General features: G+C 45.4%; 1 protein-coding gene across 7 annotated transcripts in view; it reads left to right on the forward strand.

Annotated features, from left to right (window-relative positions):
- The window catches only part of sash1a (SAM and SH3 domain containing 1a), a 274948-nt gene extending 257077 nt beyond the window's left edge, over window positions 1–17871 (forward strand). For all 7 annotated transcript variants that reach the window (XM_079526965.1, XM_079526964.1, XM_079526968.1 and 4 more), the window contains 5 exons: window positions 1723–1873; window positions 3506–3634; window positions 8126–9177; window positions 14011–14142; window positions 14840–17871. In XM_079526965.1, coding sequence (XP_079383091.1) covers window positions 1723–1873; window positions 3506–3634; window positions 8126–9177; window positions 14011–14142; window positions 14840–15103 — 1728 coding nt within the window. In that variant the 3' untranslated portion in view covers window positions 15104–17871. The remainder of the gene's footprint in view (window positions 1–1722; window positions 1874–3505; window positions 3635–8125; window positions 9178–14010; window positions 14143–14839) is intronic.
- Window positions 17872–21193: the final 3322 nt, after the last annotated feature.

Genomic DNA, 21193 nt, shown 5'->3' on the forward strand with positions numbered 1-21193 from the left:
TGTACAATGACTACTTAGCCGAAGCGCTGTGGGCTGAATGACTTGACTGTGTGTGTGTGACTGTGTGTGTGTGTGTGTGAGTGTGCGGTGGCGGCATGGCCAGTGACGTAATTGACGTAATGAAATCAATAAATCCCTTATGGCCACTGACGTAATTGACGTAATCGATTGATTCCCAATAATCGGGAGCTTATTGTCGCAAAATTTAGCATTTTTTAGCTAATTTGGCTAACGGCCGATGTAATCTTCCTAAAACCGGCCGAAAATCCGCGTGTGCACGGTCGATCGCGCACGCGCGTGATCGCGCATGCATCGCTGCGTAAAATGCGATGTTTTGGGCTTGATTAGAGCTTAATTTGACTTAGTTATGAAAATTACGATGATAGCTTAGCATTCCGGACATCTTTCATTGTGGCACACTAGCAAAGCTACTGCCGGATATTTTGATCCTAACCGGATGTGGTCATCGTTCACTCGCTCCTTTTGGTCAGAATCGGCAAAATGGTGACGTTACCGCCACCATCAGGACTGATTGTCCCAATACTATGGTCTTGCCCCGTCAGAATGAGATATAGTGTGTATATCGCGGATTTTTCTATTGGCATTAAAAAGACAAATTAAACATTTGAAAAATGCTGGCTGAAGAATCAATCCACTGTTAATTAGGCTTGGCCACAAGAGGGTTAAGTCATCTCCTTTCCCACCATTGATGTTGCCACGCTTGTCCTTCAAGTTCTATTTGCTCTTTTGGTCACAGCAAGAATAGCTTGGGATGGTGGCCCAGAGATCAGCTTACCGAGTACATTTAAAAAAAGAAAACAGATGTTAATGGTCCATCCTGCTACTGACACCCAGTCCTTTAATGACTTGTAGTGTTACAAAGTTAACAGGTTCTTGCCATTTTTCTTCACAAAATAGATATTTAAATGTGGTTCATTAAGTTTTTGGCCATTTTATAAGCTCTTAAGTTTTCACCCAGTACATATTTAGATGTGGTTCGTTGTCGATGTAAAGAACATACATGGTATGGATGGTAAATGAAGAACAGATGTAGGTGTTCTGTAAATACCCCACCTCTGTGTTTCTATAGCCTGTATTCTGTTACATTACACTGTGTACACTACTGTGCTTCTTACTCTGCCTGGTAACAAAAATCCAAGCACACCGCTTTTCTCCACAGGCCCATTGCCAGAGGGTGATGTAAGGGCCCGGGGTATTGCAATTTGCCATTGGTCTGGCACCGCTGGGTGGATTTCACTCCCTCCGAAGTAGTGAGGGACCAATCGGGAACCTGTATGCAAATATGGGGCGGGTGTATCACCAGAGGCATTTTTTTTAATCCGCTCCTTGGAAATGCAGGTTCCACACAGAGATCCCTCCCCCCCCCCCCCCACCAAAAAAAATGAAAAAATCACACCTGTGTGAAGTGAGGGGCGCTAATATATTAAAGTCTAACTCATGTTGATTAGGTGATGTAATGGTGATGTAAAACAAATGGTGCCAACACAAACATTAAACGCCATTAACAACAAAGAGACGATATGACGTAAATGACACATTATGACGTACATTTTCCCTTCATTGTCAATGCGTTTACGAAACAAACGTTGAACTATAAAGACAAACGCTAAACCTGTGTATCGGAGGGGCTGGCGCCCCTCAAAACCAGTTTGGGAGCTCACTGGGTCTAATGCTCTGGTTTGTGTCCGCCCGTCATTGCAGGAGCACATGCCCACCTTCCTGTTCAACGGCTACGAGGACCTGGACACCTTCAAGCTGCTGGAGGAGGAGGACCTGGACGAGCTGAACATCAAAGACCCGCAGCACCGCGCCGTGCTGCTCACCGCCGTGGAGCTGCTGCAGGAGTACGACAGTAAGTGGCTTCTCCATGTGGCCTCCGACCGGCCCGTGGTTTCTCCATGTGGCCTCCGACCGGCCCGGTGGTTTCTCCATGTGGCCTCCGACCGGCCCGGTGGTTTCTCTATGTGGCCTCCGACCGGCCCGGTGGTTTCTACATGTGGCCTCCGACCGGCCCGGAGGTTTCTACATGTGGCCTCCGACCGGCCCGGTGGTTTCTCCATGTGGCCTCCGACCGGCCCGGTGGCTTCTCCATGTGGCCTCCGACCGGCCCGGTGGCTTCTCCATGTGGCCTCCGACCGGCCCGGTGGTTTCTCCATGTGGCCTCCGACCGGCCCGGTGGCTTCTCCATGTGGCCTCCGACCGGCCCGGTGGTTTCTCCATGTGGCCTCCGACCGGCCCGGTGGCTTCTCCATGTGGCCTCCGACCGGCCTGGGGACACCTCAGCAGTGTGGCTTCTCTATGTGGCCTCCGACCGGCCCGGTGGCTTCTCTATGTGGCCTCCGACCGGCCCGGTGGCTTCTCTATGTGGCCTCCGACCGGCCCGGTGGCTTCTCTATGTGGCCTCCGACCGGCCCGGGGACACCTCAGCAGAGTGGTCGAAATCAGCCCTCGACGGCTTCTGTCAGAAATATGGGGAGGGAAGACATACTGTACATGGCCGGTACAGTATGTCCAAACCACACCGGTAAGGGCTCGTTTTAAGGTCAACCAAGTAGTGAGTTGCATTGGTGTGGTTGACCTTAAAACGGTTTTGTGTGGTTGACCTTAAAACGCTTTTGTCCCAAGGAGTCCCTACCATTGTGGTTCTGGCTTTAGGACTGAGGTTAGGGTTTGGGGTAGGTTTAATAATGTCTGACATACGTAGTACCTACGTTCACCCGTGGCTTTGTGCGGTGCCACTCAAAGTGACTACTGGGTTGGGCTTGCTGGATGCACCCCTAGTATGTATGTCAGAAGCATTTGAGGGCTGATTTCACCCCCATGCATACCCCTGACTTGAGGAGGGTTCCAGACCAGGGCGTCTCCAGCTAAATTATTGATAGTTAGGAACCGCACGGTCCCTCATGCTGCGTTCACACGGGCAGACGTAACGACGCAAAGCCACACAGCGTAGCTGTTGCTGCTTTTGCAGCAGCTACAAGCGTCAGATTTGCTTTGTAGCTTCACGTCGCTGGCTTCCATTGACAATGAATGGTAGACTGCGTCGTTGCGTCTGCCTGTGTGACTGTGAGTCTGTAACTTGTGGACCCACTTGTGGAAGGTCAATTTCAAGCATCGGGTTGTCAGCACAGAGTAGTGTATTGCATTTGTGTTCAAGCAAATATACCAAAAAAAACGTACCTTCCGCTCTTCCCCTCTCACATACGTTAATGCGCAGTTGCGCGCACCTGCACACACACACACGCATGTGCACGTAAGGTATTTGTACTTGCATGGAATAAGCCGTGGAACATATGACATTTAATTTGGCTTTAGTTTTACATTATTGTTTACATTATTGTGCTTATCATGCAGATTTCAGCGCGTCTCAATATTGCGTCTCAATATTGATTGAGAAGATAATGTTTTGTAATTGTGTTTTTGGTGTATTATAATCCCGTAACGGATGTCGCTATAATAATGTCTTCTCCCTGTGCGTTTCCAGGCAGCAGTGATCCCGAGCGCAGCGGCTTGTCGGGCTCCCAGGAGAAGCTGCTGTCAGAGGGGTGCGGCCTGGTGGGAGACTCCCCGCGTGACTCCGGCTGCTACGAGAGCAATGAGAATCTGGAGAATGGTAATGACAGCCTAGCCTAGCCTAGCCTTGCCTAGCATTAGCGTAACCTGGGCCTAGCCTAGCGCTGCAGTGACTGTGACTATTCCTGCTTGGTTTTCCGATACGGGCTTCCACCTGCTCCGCCTCTTGCCATGCTTCAGCATTCTAACACCCAGTCCATCTCACCGTCTCGTCTGGACTGGTCCCTGCCAATCAAACTCTATCTGCCATGTCACCAGACAGATCCACCCCCTGCTCTCCCCTCAACCATCCTCTGGCATCCCGGTGCTGTGTGGAGAAACTCTCCCGCCTTTTATCGCCTTGCTCTCTTTTCTTCTGTCCTTTCACGCTCCACTCTTTCCACCCGCTCTTTTCCATTTTCGTAGGCATTCTGTGTCACCAGTGCCGACACCCCGTCATAGCCGAGAGGGACCCGGCTCACAGACCGCTAAGCCTGGTCCGCCCCACAGTGGTGGAGTCCTGTGTGCAAAGGCAGAGACCCTCCCCTATGCACAGAACTGTTCTGTTGAGAACAAGCTCGCTTTCCGATCACGGACCCAGGCGGCCACCTCCTCCACCCATAGGGGTGGAGTTAGTATAGCGATACCAGGAGGATCGTTGCCCCACGAGAGAGTATTTCTGTTAATATGCTGTAGGTGTCTGAGCCTGGAACCCGGCCCATGAAGCAGCATGCCAGGGAACACTCTGGTTTTGCTGTGGTGGTAATAGCCACTGAGTTAGTGACGAATCAAAACAAACGGCATTTAAATCTCTTTGTGTCCGTACCATTTCAAGATGTCACTTTGCTTGTGTTTACCTCTATAGTGACCATGATGTTGCACAAATACTCAAATGTGCCTAAAAAAAAAGTTGTTGGATGAAAATATTTTTTAAATCGTAGTGCATAGATTGTAAATTATAAAAATCATTATTTTTTTCCTTATTATTGCAGTATATTGAGGTCTTATTCCTGGGATTTTTCTTTTAATTCTTTTTAATTTCTTTTAATTTTTTTCATTTTATTTTGAAGACTTGCCAGAGTTCCCTGAAACGATTGTGTGCTTGCTTTCTGTCCCACCCACCCACACACAACTTTCTGTTAATAGCTCCACAACTCATAAACCATTGCTTTGTCATAGCTTATCTTCTCTTTCTCCATCTAATGGGTTCCAGTTTTAACCACTGCGTTCCCCTTTATGTGTGTACTATGTGTGTGTGTCATACAGTTCAAACAGTAAATTGTGCAATTTGCCACAGTAGAGATTTCAGTTGTGGAATAAAAAACCACTTCTATAACAGAAGGACCCGGGTCCTGCTCGCTTTATTTCATGTCTCTTCTTTCTTTCTGTGTCTATTTTTCCTTCCATTCCACTAAAAGCTGGTCTAGTCTAACTGCATAACATGCAGCATGCATTCTGCATTCTGCTTACGATGTCTGGGTTCTACGGTACTATGATGACACGGCATGTTAATTATTTGCATTATGCTTAATCAATAGAGACATTCCGAGTTGCCACACACTCGTAGCTCTGGCGCGATAATTTATTGAGACATTATTAAAAAAAAGAAACAGAGCCTATACCACATACATAGACCGCCAAAAAACAACCACAATACAAAATATAATGCTACATTGCTTTAATGTTAATGTTGGATCACAGATTAACTCTGATGAAGGCAGTTTGGCAGTTTTTGTCTTTAGAATTTTGAAAATGTTGCCTCAGAGCGTGTGGCAACTAATTATATTCATAACAGAGCTTGTGTGGTTTTAAATTCAGAGAAGGAGACGGAGAATTAAATCACACCAGGTGTCAGAATGTCCTTCCTGGACTTCTCCTTTGTTCTCCTCCATTAGTAAGCACATGCGTGCTGTGACTGTAGAACCCTGAACAATGTTCTGGTTTTTGTTAATAAACTTTCTTCTGTCTCTGTTCACTTTCCCTGTAGCTCATCATAGATGCTCTTTTGACTCATGCCATGAACATAGTATTCCCCTCTAACTAATAACTATCAATAGCGTTATAATTTTCAAATGCACACAGTAGTACATGTGTTTACTACGTTCAGGTGACTTAAATAACTACTTTATTATAACAAATTTAAATTAACAACATGTGTATTGTCTTGAAAGTGCTGGGGAAATGCTTTCACCAGTATTGTTTTTTTGTTTGCTTTATCCTCCATTCCCTAGCGGTTGTATATCCTAGTTGTAATATTGCCTAGGCTGTAATCCATTAGACTGATGATCTTCCTAGATAAATATGGCCATGACTGCAGAGGAAAATACTGTGGGGGGCCATAAATATTTATTTGCTGAGGTTGCACCATTATATAAAGCATGCCTGTACCTCACAAAGAAAGTCTACAGTACACACAAGCTCGATTTGCTCCACCATAATATCAATAATAATACAAATGAGTATCTGCAATGGGGAAATTGTATATCTTTTTTTTTTTATATGACTGTTTAATGCATAGTTATGCATTTCTCAGCCAGCACTGCATACAAAATACACGAGCAAAGGAGGGAGTAAGCGTTGCTTCTTTAGAAAGTCAATGTTTAATCTGCAGTCTCGATATTTGAATTCGACATAAAATCCCAAAATGTACAAGGTGATTAAAATGACTTTTAGGCTGTGAAGCATCCTAAAAATCCTTTGCAGACAAAAGGCAGTACGTGCGCCAATACCATCTGCCAGCTGAGGAGAGAGACAATGATATAACATTTCATCTATTTCTGTCATCACTTCATTCGTAATCTTTGGCATGGCATACTTTTATGGTGTTCCATCCTTCTCTTCATAACTTAAGACTGGAGATGGATGGTAAGTCATCTTGGCCCTTTCTTGTGGTGTGATGTTTTTGAAGCCCCTTGTGTCTATATTATGTTCAGTCAGGATTCCTCATAATATGACAATAACTAATCAATCAAACTCTTAATTCACACCAGCAGGTCACAACAACGCTGGCACATTTTGTGAACGTGTCAAGTTTTAATAGAAAGTCTATGGAGACACATGGCCCTATTTTTGTCAGTGCCTTAATCCTTATGCCTAAACTTCTTGCCTTTTTTTTTTACCATTTTGAAAAAACATTTTATCACCACATATTTCACCACATACCCGAGGACGGTGGGGTTGGCGAAAGGGCCTTTCTGTGTGGAGTTTGCATGTTCTTCCCGTGTCCCCTAGGGTAGGTACCCTCACAAAAAACATGCAGTAATAAAGTAGTCTCTAAACTACCTCCCCTGGCCAGCCGGGGCGCCTGATAGAGGGGAAAGGAACTGGTAGGAATAACGTGTTCCTTGCACGCGCTATGTCCGGCCGGGGAAACACTCCCCTGTCATAGGTGAAAAGAAGCAGCTTGGACTCCTCATGCATAGCATGAGGTCAGTCCGCTGCCCCCCCAGGTTGGCAGAGGAAGTGTAGCGCCTGCAGGATTACATTAGATTGACACTGGGTTAAAAAATGGGTTGTAAAAATCGTGGGATAAAAATGTACTAAAAAAAGAAAGAAAAACATTAATACAAATTGTTCAACTAGCTGGTCTATATCAACGTTGTGAGCTTGTAGATTGGCTATTTTAACTATTCAAAAATGTTTTTCAAAATTGTGAAAAAAGGCAAAGAAGTTTAGGGATAAGGGGTAAGGCACTGGTGAAAATAGGGCTCAATTTTTGTCCATGCTAAATGTGTATTTAATATATCCTCTGATGCGAGGACCTGCCGTACAACAGAGCTACAAGGGCTGTCACCAAAATTACTCCTACAATAAATAAATGTTATGCAGGATGGCTTTAAGCATTTTCCACTTTGTCTCAGATACCCCCTGTAGCTGATCAATCTTTTGATTAATTTCACATCTACAGCTGCCAGTTGAAATCTTCACCTTGGCAGCAGACAACTAGCTGATCCGCCGCTGCTGGTGTGAATTGAGCGTTCGGTCCTTTCCAGTGGCAATTACTCTGCAAATGATACAGAAAAAGATCAAAACTGCCCTTAAAGATTCATTCATCAGTTACCCCTGAACTGTTCTGGCAGACCTCTTAGTTGAGTTACCCCTGAGCTGTTCTGGCAGACCTCTTAGTTGAGTTACCCCTGAGCTGTTCTGGCAGACCTCTTAGTTGAGTTACCCCTGAGCTGTTCTGGCAGACCTCTTAGTTGAGTAGATTGTGCGTTTGTTTTTTACTTTTTTTGTGTGTGGAATTTTTTTGTACTTTCAACAGTTACTACTTTAGTTGTAGTAGCCTACTCCTACTTCCTCTTTACTTACCGTATTTATCATAATCAATAACTACAGTTTTGAAAAGGATGTGTGCCCAAATGGCAGCAGAGGCAGAACCTGTCTACAGTTTATAGATTTTGTGTTACCGTAGACGGGTGTGGCGAGTTGCTCCCTGTCTGTCAATCGCTTAAGAAGGAAGGAATGGGTTTATGTCAATACTATTAATTAAAACATTAATACAATACATATATTTAAGTGAGCTTGAGCATTTACACGTTATGTGTTGCAGGTAAGAGCAAGAAAGCCTGCCGCTCTGGGCGCTCCTCCGCTGGCCTCCAGTCCCCAGACTACCCCACTCTCCCTATGACCCTCTCTACTGAGGCCCTGCAGCAGAGCAACAAGAGCCAGCGCACAAAGTTCTCCAAGGGCTTCTTCCTCAAGCCCACCCTGAAGGGCTTCAGCCTGCTTGGGCTGCGCAAGGCCCACCGGCGGTCCCCTATCCCGGCCAGCCGCAGCTGCGAGGACCTGGATGGATCCCCGCAGCCCGCTGGACTGTGGAAACGCTCTCATTCCCTCGGAGACCTCCGCTGGGAGCAGTGCTTCGACCAGAAGAAGGACGTCAGCCTGGAACTCAAACCCGCCAAAGGAGGATCAAAGTCGGCGGACAACAGCAGCCCCGTCAGGAGACATGGAGATGGAGGCTCCCCAAGTCATAACGGAGCCCCCGCCGTGAGCCCCAAGGGGAGGATGGACCGCCCCCCTGTGCCCTCCCAGTTGCCCCTCCGCCCCCCCTGTCCAAGCACCCCTGCTCCCACCCCCCCAGAGTCATTATCCAGTCTCACTCCAAGTCCTCCTCCGTCTAACACCAGTGTGGAGAGGATCATTCGGACTCATCCCAAAAAGCCTCCGGTCCCTCCTCCCGTTCCAGCCAAAAAGTCCAAGGAGAGGCTGGCCAACGGGCTACGTCACCCACCTCATTCCCTGCCTTCCTCGCCTTCCCCGACTCCCTCCCCTACCCACCCCGTCACCCGCTCCCATCCCGCCAGCCCGGTCGTCCGTAGCAGCTGCAGGAGCCCAAGCCCCAGTGCTCCGGCTCTACCCACCAAGGCCCCCAGCAGCCCTGCTAGCCCCTGTGCCTCCGCCTCGCCAGCCTCGCCCGTCAGGGAGGAGCCAGGTTCCTCTCCAGCTGTGCCACCGCCCTGGCTGTCGGATCTGGGGGGCAAGGTGGCGGTCGCTAGGAAGGCGTCTCATTCCAAGTTGGGTCCTGACCTGCTCACGCTCCTGGAGCAGAGGATGGAGACGGAGGGCATCGATCTGACAGAGGAGCCCTATTCTGACAAGGTCAGTCAGTCAGCCGCTCAAATCTCCCGATTGCGTATCCAATAACATTATATAATACGTTCTTAACGTAATGAAGTAACATGGTAATGTTTAAATACACATTTTTGTCCCTTTAGAATCAGAACCTGAAACAAATCTGACACTTTATAAGCTTGGTGCCTTTACAGCCCTACCCACACCAAAGGGTCGGGTCGGGACAAAACATTTTTTAAGGTCAACCACACCAATTCAACTCCTTGCAACTCAATGAGTTGCATTGCCGTGGTTTACCTGACCCGACCGTTTGGTGTAATTTGGGTTTAAGACCAATGTACACTTTCAGGACTACTGGACTACTACTCACACATTATTCTAGGGGAGCAATGCAACAGAGACACAACAAGGCAACCTGTAGAGGTGTACATAGTCGAGCTGCATGGCTGTGTTCCAGCAAGTTTATTTTTGTGCCCTCTGTTGGGCACGTTTGTGGACATACATATTTGTAATGTACTGTATACTGTTTCTGCTCAAGTAGTACAACGGACCACACATACATTTATTTTGTCAATGAGGCCTGTCTTCAACTATCCATAGTTCCATACTTAACAGTAAACATGGCTTGTGAGTTGACTAGTGAGATAAGAAACATGTTCTGCCCATAAAGAACAGGCATACGCTCATATTCTCACAGTAACTACAGTTCCAGAGAACATCCCAGACAGCCATGGTTATATGTTGTCTGGCGTCAGGGCCTCTGGGGCTACATCATAACATGCCTAACTTGACTAAGTCATTATTTGATTGTAGCTCAGCTGGAAAATGTCTCTCGTAGCCCAACAACATGAGCGGCTTGTTTTGGGAGCAATTTGGCTCCAACATAGGCTAGTAGAGTGCGTTTTTGGTGTGTGTGTGTGTGCGCGCGCGCATACACACAATTGTACTTTGGTGGGTATTTGTGTGCATGTGCCCGTTTGTTTTCATTCAAATGTGATTCTGTGTATGCGGCGGCGCGTCTACAACAATACAGAGACCAGCCAGAACAAGAGACTGTGGGCTGAGTGTTACTATGGTGCGGTGCAGACTGTTACGTTTATGGGCTGAATCTCACTGAAGGCAGGCGCGCTAGTAAAGTATGCAGCCACGGGCCAGACCCCAGACTGGGCCCCTTTATCGTGACACACACACACACACACACACACACACACACACACACACACACACACACACACACACACACACTATCTAGAGATTATAGTAAGAAATTGTGTTCACAACTTCACAGCCCAGCTGGATTACTACTAGTGGAGAGGCACGCTAGTACTGCCACTTGAGTATTACTAGAGCGTTGCCTGTTGGGCAATGGCCTACTTGCAAGTTGGAAATGCATGCCCCACCCAGTTATTAGGTCTGTGTCCCTTTTATGCCCATATATGGAGTTCTTTGTCAGGCATGCCTATGCAGAAGTCAGAACACCATTGTGATGTCAGAACAGGCCAGCTCCATATATGGTCCAGGCCCAGGCAGAGGCTTTTGTGCTGGTTCTGGACAACCGGCTAGCGCGTGTGTCTAATTTGAAGTCGGTGGGGCCAGCGGTTTTCAAGTTACGTGGTTTACAGACGTACGTACACTAGGGCTGACCTCGATTAGTCAAATAGTCGACTAATCGATCGGAACGGGTCTCAGTCGACTGACAACCTCTCAGTCGATGTTCACCAAAAAAAAAAAAAAAAAACAGTCTGGACGATTTTTTTCTTTTGGGCCGGGTGGAAAACCCCTCCGTTATAATGGTATGCTCCCAGTCCCCGCACCGCAGCATCGGGGAACACTCTGGCAGCCAGAGTAAAGGCTGGGAGGGACCGAGCCGAGGGAGGCTACTGTACTGTAGCCTACATGTTGTTTATGCTCCGGAGTCCAGACCCATGCAGTTTAATAATATACAGTCACAACAGAATGCACACTGCTGTCTCGTGTCTCATCACAATCCCAATGCGCCACCCGTGAAGTCGGGGGGAAAATAAAAAACAGGCTGCTAGTGTTAGTGTAGGGTCAGGGATCGTTAGCTTAGCGCGTAGCTACTGATTCAACCCACTGATTGAACTTCATCTCCGCCTGTAATCTAGGTTATTTTTTTATTGACAACGTGAACGAACCCCGACACCAGCGCTGCAAAAATAGACAGATCTACAAGCTCTCAACGCGTAGCGAACGGCGCTGCAAAAACAGGCAGGACGCGATGCCTTGAGAGCTTGTGGATCAGCCTCCCCGACGGTGCGGGGAGGCAAGAGTTCTCCGGGGAGGAGGAGAAGTTACCAGGGCAGGCTACATGTTGCTGCGGCTAACAACACTGTCACCAGCCAGTGGTTGTGATGTTAGCTTGGCTTGCACTTCATCTCCACCTGTAACTTTTTTTTTATTTTGTTACCCTGGCTGCGCAGCTGCGCTGCAAAAATAGACGGATCTACAAGCTCTCAACGCGTAGCGAACGGCGCTGCAAAAACAGGCAGGACGCGGCGCCTTGAGAGCTTATCGCCCAACCTTAATGCAAATGTGTTTTTTTTGGGGGGGGGGGGGGGGGGGGGTGCAGGGGGGTGTTCAGTCGACTATCAGTCGACTAACAGCAAATTTATTCATATTAATTTCGACTATACAAATCCTTAGTCGGGGACAGCCCTAACGTACACACGTACGTCCACACTGAGACTTGGTGCATTTATACAGTAGATAGATATATGACTACTGTCCATACAGCAAACTAGTGATACAATGTTGACGGTGGAACTCTTTGAAGTCCATTCCTCTCCCTTCTTTTGTGGCAGCTTAATTGGCATTAAAGCGAGCCGTGTGTGTACATACAGCGCAGAACAGGACCTAATGAGAGACTGAAACCACATCATAAAGTGCACTGATCCAACGTATGTGGTAGGCTACCAGCGAGAGGCCTTTGAAGGGCCCCGTGATCCTGGTAGGGAGGACAGCAGGTCAGGTGTCTGTCTGGCTGTATGACCAGCTCCCCATCCCTTCCTCCAAGTACGCTCCACCCAGACCCACCCATTCCTTCTTGGCCTCCAGACCAGACCAGACCTCCAGGTCTGTTTGACCAAGCCTGGCTGGATATCAGCCATAGCTCCAGGTGTCTAGGATGGGGGGGACGGGAATGGGAAGGGAAGGGGAAGGAACTGCAAGAAAAGAGGGCTGGAGAAAAAGGCACCCTGCCCCCATAGGGGTGGCAGTGACTAGAACGGCCACTTGCGAAACTGAATGTTCTCGGTTGGATCCCTGGCTCCCCCTGGGTTACTGTCAAAGTGTCCTTGAGCAAGACACTGAATCCCTAACTGAGCAGGTTGGTGCCTTGCATGGCTTCCTCCACGGTCGGTTTGTGAATGGGTGAATGTAATGCACAGAGTGAGAGGATCTACTAAATATTATTGGGTTAAATATTTTGCCTTTCACTGCCACTACTCAAAACAGCTGATATTTGACCATTATTATTATTATGCAACCGATGTGTCCCGATTTTTAACCATTTTCAACCTGCCGTATTTGGGCATGTCATTATTATAGGACATGCTTTGATTAAAAAATGTAGCACTTTATGACAAAACATTGTCAAAATATCGGGTAAATGGCGGGCCAGGATTCTCCAAAATCTGAATCGTCATGGGATCTAAAGATCTCGCATCGGCCGTCTGGCTCTATTCAACATGTTGTCTCTCACAGGCCCTTACTCAGAATGTTGTTGTTTTCAATCATATTTCGACATCTTATTGGCCATGTATGTTGCTCTGACTCACATTCGTCTCCCCCTTGGTTTTTAAAGCAAGACAGTTTTATTATAGTCTCACCCTCTTCATATCTCTCCGTCTCTGCTTTTGGATAATGTGCTCTTCTCCCAGCCCATAGTTCCTCTGTGCTTTGGCTTGTAATATGAGATTATTAGTCTGCTTCGCTCGCCCATAAACATCCACATCTGAGCTTCTCATGCCTCATAATGTCCACAATGAGCACATAAAATAAAAGAGGCTCCTCTGCGTTAATCCAACTCGTGTTACAATATAAAACATGCGCTCTGTCAACAAACCTGTCTCTGGTCTTAAGGACATTTTGTGTAGTTGATCTGTGATTTCATAGACCTTGTTGGTTTCCGCAACAGGCAAGACCTCCTTTGTTGTTAAAGGGGCATTCCACTCATTTTCAACATTTTACTATGTCATTAATATACCTTAGAGCTGTTGTGTGGAAATAATAAAAAAGTCCCCCCATTCTGTGTTTCCTAGAACTGTAAGTATGAAAAAAATCATTAACATGGTGAAACGCATCTTGATGACATCATCAAGATGTGTTTCACCATGTTAATGATTTTTTTTCAGACCTCTAGTTCTAGGAAACACAGAATCGGGGGGACTTTTTTATTATTTCCACAACAGCTCTAAGGTATATTAATGACATAGTAAAATGTTGAAAATGAGTGGAATGCCCCTTTAAGATCTCTGTTGCTTTTTAGCATTTTGTTTCGCTGTCCCCCCCCCCCCCTCCCCACCACCCCCCAGGATATATAGTACATACCGGTATACATATACACAGGATATAGTACTGTAGATAGTTTATTTGTTCTCAAGGAGGAAATTCTTTCCACTGGGGTCAGTGTTTGTGGTGTTTTGTTTTTGTGCACCAACTCTTGTAACCCGCTGGAGATGTGCGCGCGCACGTGTGCGTATGTGTGTGTGCGTGCGTGCATGCATGCTCGTGTTTGTTTTTTTTCATCAAGATGTCCTTATTTTTCAGTCTGCATTCCTGCAGTGCTATTACCATGTTCTCATTCTCTGTGTGTGTGTGTGTCTCTTTCCTTCTGTCCAGCATGGCCGCTGTGCTATCCCCCAGGCCCTGGTTCAGCGTTACTCGGAGGACCTAGAACAGCCTGTCAAAGATGTGGCGTCTACCATGGACCAGCTGCGCGTCAAGGAGCTCCGTAAACAGCACCGCATGGCTGTAAGTCCGCACGCTACCTCCTCTCCAAGCTTCATGACATGTCCATGCAGAAAGTCATTAAAGATGGAGTGGTTAGAATATTGAAATGTGTCTTCCCTGTGTATTATTGGTTTCTTCCTGAAAGCTGAAAGCCTTTAGCCAAATCCAAATTCCAATACCCAAAATCTCGGCCACTCGCTCACTGACACTCGCTCACTCCAGCATGTTAGTGTTACAGTGAAATTTGTGACCTGCTGATATATCGTGTAGTCACATAATGTCAGTGTCTGAATGTAAATCGTTGCAGTTGTCTGTTGTATGAAGTCCACAAGATGGTAACATATTTCGGCAGGTCACCAATTTCACCATAATTTGCCATGCTGGAGTGACCGAGTGTGAGTGAGCGAGTGGCCGAGATTTTGGGTATTGGAATTTGGCTTTTGAGTCAAAAGGCCCAATCAACCCCTCTACTAACCCCCCTCCCCCTTTATCATACAACAACAGCTGTGGGTTCAGTTCAGTTTCACCCACCTGAAAACCAGGCATACTTAATGAACTGGTGGGTGTGGCAACATAAAAACATAATTTTAACACTTTCTGTAGATAGTACCTGATGATCACCTTTTTAGGGGGCGGGGGTAGTCACGGCATTCCATCTTTAAACACATTGTATAACGTGACATCATTTTGAGCGGTACGTTGTCATTCCGTTCCTCAGATCCCCTCTGGAGGTTTGACAGAGATGTGTCGGAAGCCGGCGTCTCCGGGGAACATCCACACGGTCTCCGATTGGCTGGTCTCCATCGGCCTGCCCATGTACGCCGCGCCCCTGGCTTCGGCGGGATGCGACACGCTGGGCCGCGTGGCGTCGCTCACGGAGAGCAGCGTGTGGGAAGCCGGGGTGCACGATCAAAGACATGCCCGCCGACTGGTGAACGAGGCACGCTCGCTCACCGCACAAAGAGACATGCAGTCATCATAACCGCGCTGATGGAATGTATGGGTTGCAGGTTTTGCCTGGTTAGTCGATGCTGACTGATTTGTGGGTGGTCGAGAGCAAACTGGCCACAGGACTGAATGACCGTGCAAGTGGCCACAGCACAACTTCCTCTTGCACCTGTCAAGACTTGTGATTGGACAGTAGAGAAACTGACATCACACTCGACTTACAGTAGTAAGTGTCGAGATACCTTGCTCGTTCTCTCCATCTCTCTCTCTCTCTCTCTCTCTGTTGCTCTTTCTTCCCTTTCTTAAAAGTTTACGGCTTTTTGGAGTTTTCTCCTAACGCCACGACCAGATATCATATGCCTTTTAAGACTCTAGACTTGCTCCGTGGAATGGCTTCCATTCGTAAAACATCCCAATGGTCTTAAAACAGAAGACTTGGAACTGCCTTTGAGGAATATAGCACACTCTTTTCTAGGTCGGACATTTTTTCTTTTATCTTCTTTTTTATAAAGAAAGACTGTTCATCAATGTTTTTCTGTGTTTCATAAATGCTTCGTTTTAAACTCTTGTGTGAAACAAAAATTACCCACAGGTCTTAAAGATGTAGCGTGGCCAAAGTGGTTTCCTTATCACTTTGAATTCTTTAACGCTAACTGATTAATATTTTCTACAGCGACATAATTCTGTCAATATTTGGGTGCTTAATGAACTTAAACGCATAACTCAAACGATGAATAACCGGTTGTTTTGAAATGTTAAATGTCTTATTTTATATCATGTTTCTGTAATATACATATATTCTAATTTTAAAATGAGTTTACGTTAAAATGCGATGTGTTTTTTTGCCTTGTGAATGTTACAGCCTTATTTTGAGGCCATGTCTCGGTCAGAGAAGCTATTTTATATTTCAGATCGTTTGTCCAGTTTCACAGCAGTTTTGATGCATGTCATTTTTCAATATTTAGAGCCTGACAGGAAGCTGTGTGTTTCTTCAATAGTCAGCTACGGGGAGGGAGGCAGGCACATGTTATTGCCTTACCATTACAGTATAATATCTACAGTAGACTGAACATATTGTGTTCTAAATACCGAGCATTTGTCAATATGGACCCTGTAACCGAGGCTCGACTGTCCCAGAGGTGCCCCATGCCTGAATATTTTGAATGTGTCCGGTGTTTGAGGAAAAACTGAGATTTTATGAAAAACACAAACTAACAGACACTTGCACACGGATCCACACTGCAGTATCTGCAAATTAGAGTGATGTGGTTTCTGTACTTGTGGAGGCAGACATCAGATACAGACATCACACCCCATGTACTTAACAAAAATAAGATATTTTCAACGAACTAAGTGTCAATACAAACACATTGGCACACTTTCTGACAAGCACACACACACACACACACACACACAATCCTACCCACTGAGGTCGACACAGAATACAGAGTGAGGTGGGGAGACAGACATTGGCCTACTGTATATTCCAGAGAGACAGCAATCACATTCCGGAATTTATATTACATGTCTAATTTTGCGTATGTTCACCAATACTTTTGATATGTTGATGGATAATGAGCCTTTTGGAATGTTCTTGGTCCACCATCAAATATAGGTCACCTTTTTACAAAGTTTACAAAGTATAGACAATAATAATGTGTAGCTTTGACACTGTCCTCTCAAAATGTGTAGACACTGTTGGAATAAAAATCTAGAAAACAAAAAGTGAAGTGATGGGGTAAAAAAAAAAAAACGCTTCTCTTCCATAAGGGGACACAACATGGCAGTTATAGGTTGAGACTTTCATTTTGGGTCATCCCCGTTAACACGTCGCTACATTTCTAGGCCAGACACTGTCTGAACCAAATTTATTTTCTCTTTTTTGTGAATGTTTTGTCATTTAAAGCTTAAAATATCCATTGGTGTGTGGAGTTCTAAAGAAGAAAGTAAACTTACAACTTTGTTTGAACTGAAATTAAGTCTTATTCCCTGGGTTTGGAGTTTTAAAAACATAAGATTGAGTATTGGTACATTTTGAGGATGCTTTTGCAGTGGACACTCGATTGCTGTTTGATGCCTTTTTTCCTCTTCAATCAAAGTGGTGCTCTGGGTCAGCTAGAATGATAGAGGGGGGAGGCGGGAAGGTCGTTGGTTTAAAAAAAAGACTCAACCTTGAAGATGTATTTTGTAAAGAATGAAAATACAGACACTGTATATGCACTTTAGAAGGTAAATCTAGCTGTTTTATAGGCAGAATTGGCTAACTTTTGTTCAGAGGTCCATATGTGGACGTTTGTTGTCAGGTATTGTAAAGGGTTTGAATTGGTCATGCTGGTATTTTATTTTAGTATTGAGTTCCCGATGCCAAGTCAGTGTACAAATGTTAATAATCATGGTTCATTCACAAATTAACCTAGATTTCCCCGATTACTCACTTCCAGTTTGTTTTTTGCAGTCTTTCAAAACTAAATTCTTAATTACATATATGAAATGCTTAACAAAGGTTGCACATTCTGTATATGTAATTGGTATTTAAATAACTTATTTTTTGGCTTTCTTTTCATATCAACTGTAATTAGCTGTACTATATGAATAGCAATACCTTCCTGCATAATGCATATTGCTTTAGCCAGTAAGAAGCAACAGTATGTATTGTAAAATAAGTGAGTGTACAAATTATTTTATTTGGTTTCATCTAGCTAATGATTGTCCATAAAGATTTGCTTGTGTATTGAAACAACAAAGTAATGTCCATAACTATTTGTCATTCTGAAATATAATAAAAGACATTCTTGCCATTTAGTGGCTTGTAGCTCATCTTTTTGCATTCACACTTGCATGTGAGTGCGCGCGCGCACACACACACACACACACACACACACACACACACACACACACACACACACACACACACACACACACACACACACACACACACACACACACACACACACACACACACACACACACACACACACACACACACACACGTTACAATGGTGACAGCTAATTTACTTAATCTCATCTCACCATTGTGTATAACAGCTAAACCTGCTTCACATTTGGTCTTTTGGTTGCTTTTGTAATTACGTTATGAAACTAGAAATATTAACTCGGTAGAGTTCATAACTCAGCCAATGATATGCAATGCAAAGTTGGGCAGCAGCATCACGGGAGAGGTGAAGAGCATAAAGTAAGTGAAAGTCACCTCACACTCAGCATTCCATTTGAAAGGTACATTCTTGCCAACCATGTGGTTCAGTAAACTGTAGTTCAGGCCCGCAGACTATCCTGGACAAGACTACTTCTCAGTGGGTGAGGTGGTCCTCCAACGTGTGACTGTAAATCAATGGTACACCGTGCAGATGTGCCATGGCAAGCCCGTGAAGATCATATTCATTATGGCAGGAGAATAATTGATCAGGCCCATCGGCATGACCCGCCACTGGTATAAGCTTCTGCCTGTCATGAAGGATGTTTTCTCCTGCGGCCCTTCCAACTGCCACTAGCCAATTTAAAAGTCAAGTCGGCTAACCCAGGATGAGCCAGCCAGGGCGGGCGTCAAGGCTGACTGTCACCACCAAGTATGAATCCTTGATTGTCACAGAGTTGAGGCAATAAATGCAGAATACCCATTGCCTTTCCTCCTAACTAGCACCACTGGGATCACCCTGGTACTGCCAAATGATTCCACCGCCCCATCAGCCAGTAGCCCAGCCACCTGACGTTCAATCAGCCGCTTCGCCAGAGACACCCGCTATAGGCACGTTGCTTGACAGCAGGATGGTCACCAATCCCAATGTGGCGTTTCATAAGTGTGTGCTCCTGCCTGTGTTTCTGTCTGAGAGGTTGCACAGACCACCAGATCTCTGCAGGAGTCCTGACAGCTCTGTCCTCTGCTGTGCCGTAATGGCTGCATCATCCAGGGTGGCGGGTAGAGTAGGGGATGGTGGCTGAACCGTTTCAACATCAGGGGGAATGGGGATGTGTTGTAATATCAGCATCCTCTACGAGGTAAAACTTACCCAGATGCAAGCCCTATTTAAGCTCAACTGTCTTCCCTGTGGGATTAAGCACACAGGCCACCGTGACATCATTCTTCACACTTGCCACTGTGTGCCACCACCAGTCCAGTTGTGTCAGGAATGTTAGGCTCCAAGTAGCTGTCAAAGTCTGTGGTAGGAAAGCCTATGCCAGAAGAGGAAAAGACAGGACACAGAGACGTAATGCCGTGACCAATCCAGCCGCAACCAGCACTTTACTCTTCTCTCTTCCAGCATTATGTCAAAACTTTAGAACTCTGCCAATAACTCCTGCCTCACGGCAACTCTGACAGGACACACTGCCCTAAATACCAGAGCATCTTTTCAACACATGTAAACACAGGATATTCTGTCGAAATATCGAAATGTATTTCAATAAATTGCCACAGCTCAGCATTTTCTAGAGTTTGGATAGAGGGGGGAATTATACTGTGAAGACCCATGCTGACACCCATATCTAATAAACCTATTGTGCTTCATGGACACCTAAGTAAGCATGGAGTGGTTACTTTGAAGACAAAAGTGTGTAAACACAAACATTGAAGACAAAAGTGATGATGCAAATTGTGATTGGCCAGAATGAGATGATGTATGAAGACATATGATGATAAGAGCGTCCCTCTCACTTCACACAGTTGTGGTTTTTGATAAACCGTTCACATCTGGTCAGGATCAAGCCAACAAAACCAGTTTCACAACAGGTTCATTGGCTATCTGGCATTGATTGTTGCACAGCTGTTGTCAATTAAACATATAGTCACAGTATCAGTACATTTCTTCAATGAAATACTACTGTATGAGAGTAATGGTGGTTATTTTAATGCTTACTTACAGTACGAATTGAGCTGCGGGGAAGTGAACACATTTGGAGGAGCATTTCCACCAGGTGGAAGGAGCCTTTTGCCCCTGCTTTATGTAGTTGGTAAGGCGGTAAGCACTTTTGTATGCCTTTATGAGACTATGAGCAGTCACCGTCTATGTCCCAGCTATCTCTTTTACAGATGTAACTGCTCATCCAATTGAAAATAACTCAGGAGGAAATTGTGAGGCAGCAGGGCTTTGTGAAAAGTGCATTGTAATGAAAAATGTCAGTTGCAGCTTGCTTCCAATATGTCTAGTGCACCTTTCTCAGTGGAGGTACAAAAGGTAACAACTTATAAAGCTTAATATGTTTTCCTTTTCTCTTTCAGCTCAGTGACATTTTGTTTTGTCACCTGGAAAGAGAATCCTCTTTAGTAGCTCTTTTGGCCTTTGAGTATTATCTTTTTGAAATCCACTTCATGTTCTAGGGATGATGTTAACATGGCTGTAACCTGGTATACATTTATTGTAATCCTGAGATATATGTAAAACTTTTAATGTTTTAGATAATGTAATCCGGTGTAAGTTATTTACCCTACAATGAATGTCTTGGAAAGAAGACAGGACTGAAGCAAATCTCCTGATACTGAAACCTCTTTCACTTTGCCCAGAGAGGGTAAAACATGCTTCACTATGACCTTGTTGACATCTGTATTTCTGTATATTGCACTCTGGTACTTCATTATGTTTAGTAGGCACAGAGCTCCCAAGACCAGGACACTGCATTATGCCTTGTTGTATAGTGTCAGACTAATTTACCATTCATTTACCCAAGATAATCTCCCCCCTCCAGGTGTCCTTGATCAAGAGGTTATCCAGCAAAGCGTTAAACACTTAAAGGCCTCGACAAAGCTGTTTTATTTTTTGGCTATTTTTTTGGCTCTGTAAAAATAAAAAGATCTACAAATTCACAACGCATCATATCACATCTTAAAATTGGCACGTAAATCTTTTCAAATGGGGGTCTGCACCAAATACATCAATTTGCGAGTCTTTGATATGAAAATGCCCAGTGTCATTACATTTGCTCAGGCTGAATAGTTCTGCACTGCTGCTCTGCTGTCAGTGAAAGTAAAATAGCCATAGGCTTTGTGGAGGTAGCTAAGTACTATGCAGAGCTTAAGCACAGGTGTACCCTGAAGGTGCGGTGTTGCTGAGGAAAGGCATGGTACACATAACAGCTTGCCTAGGGGGAAAGAACATGTTACGCACGCACGCAC

Source organism: Electrona antarctica (assembly GCF_951216825.1).
Source record: "Electrona antarctica genome assembly, chromosome: 17".
Lineage (NCBI taxonomy): Eukaryota > Metazoa > Chordata > Actinopteri > Myctophiformes > Myctophidae > Electrona > Electrona antarctica.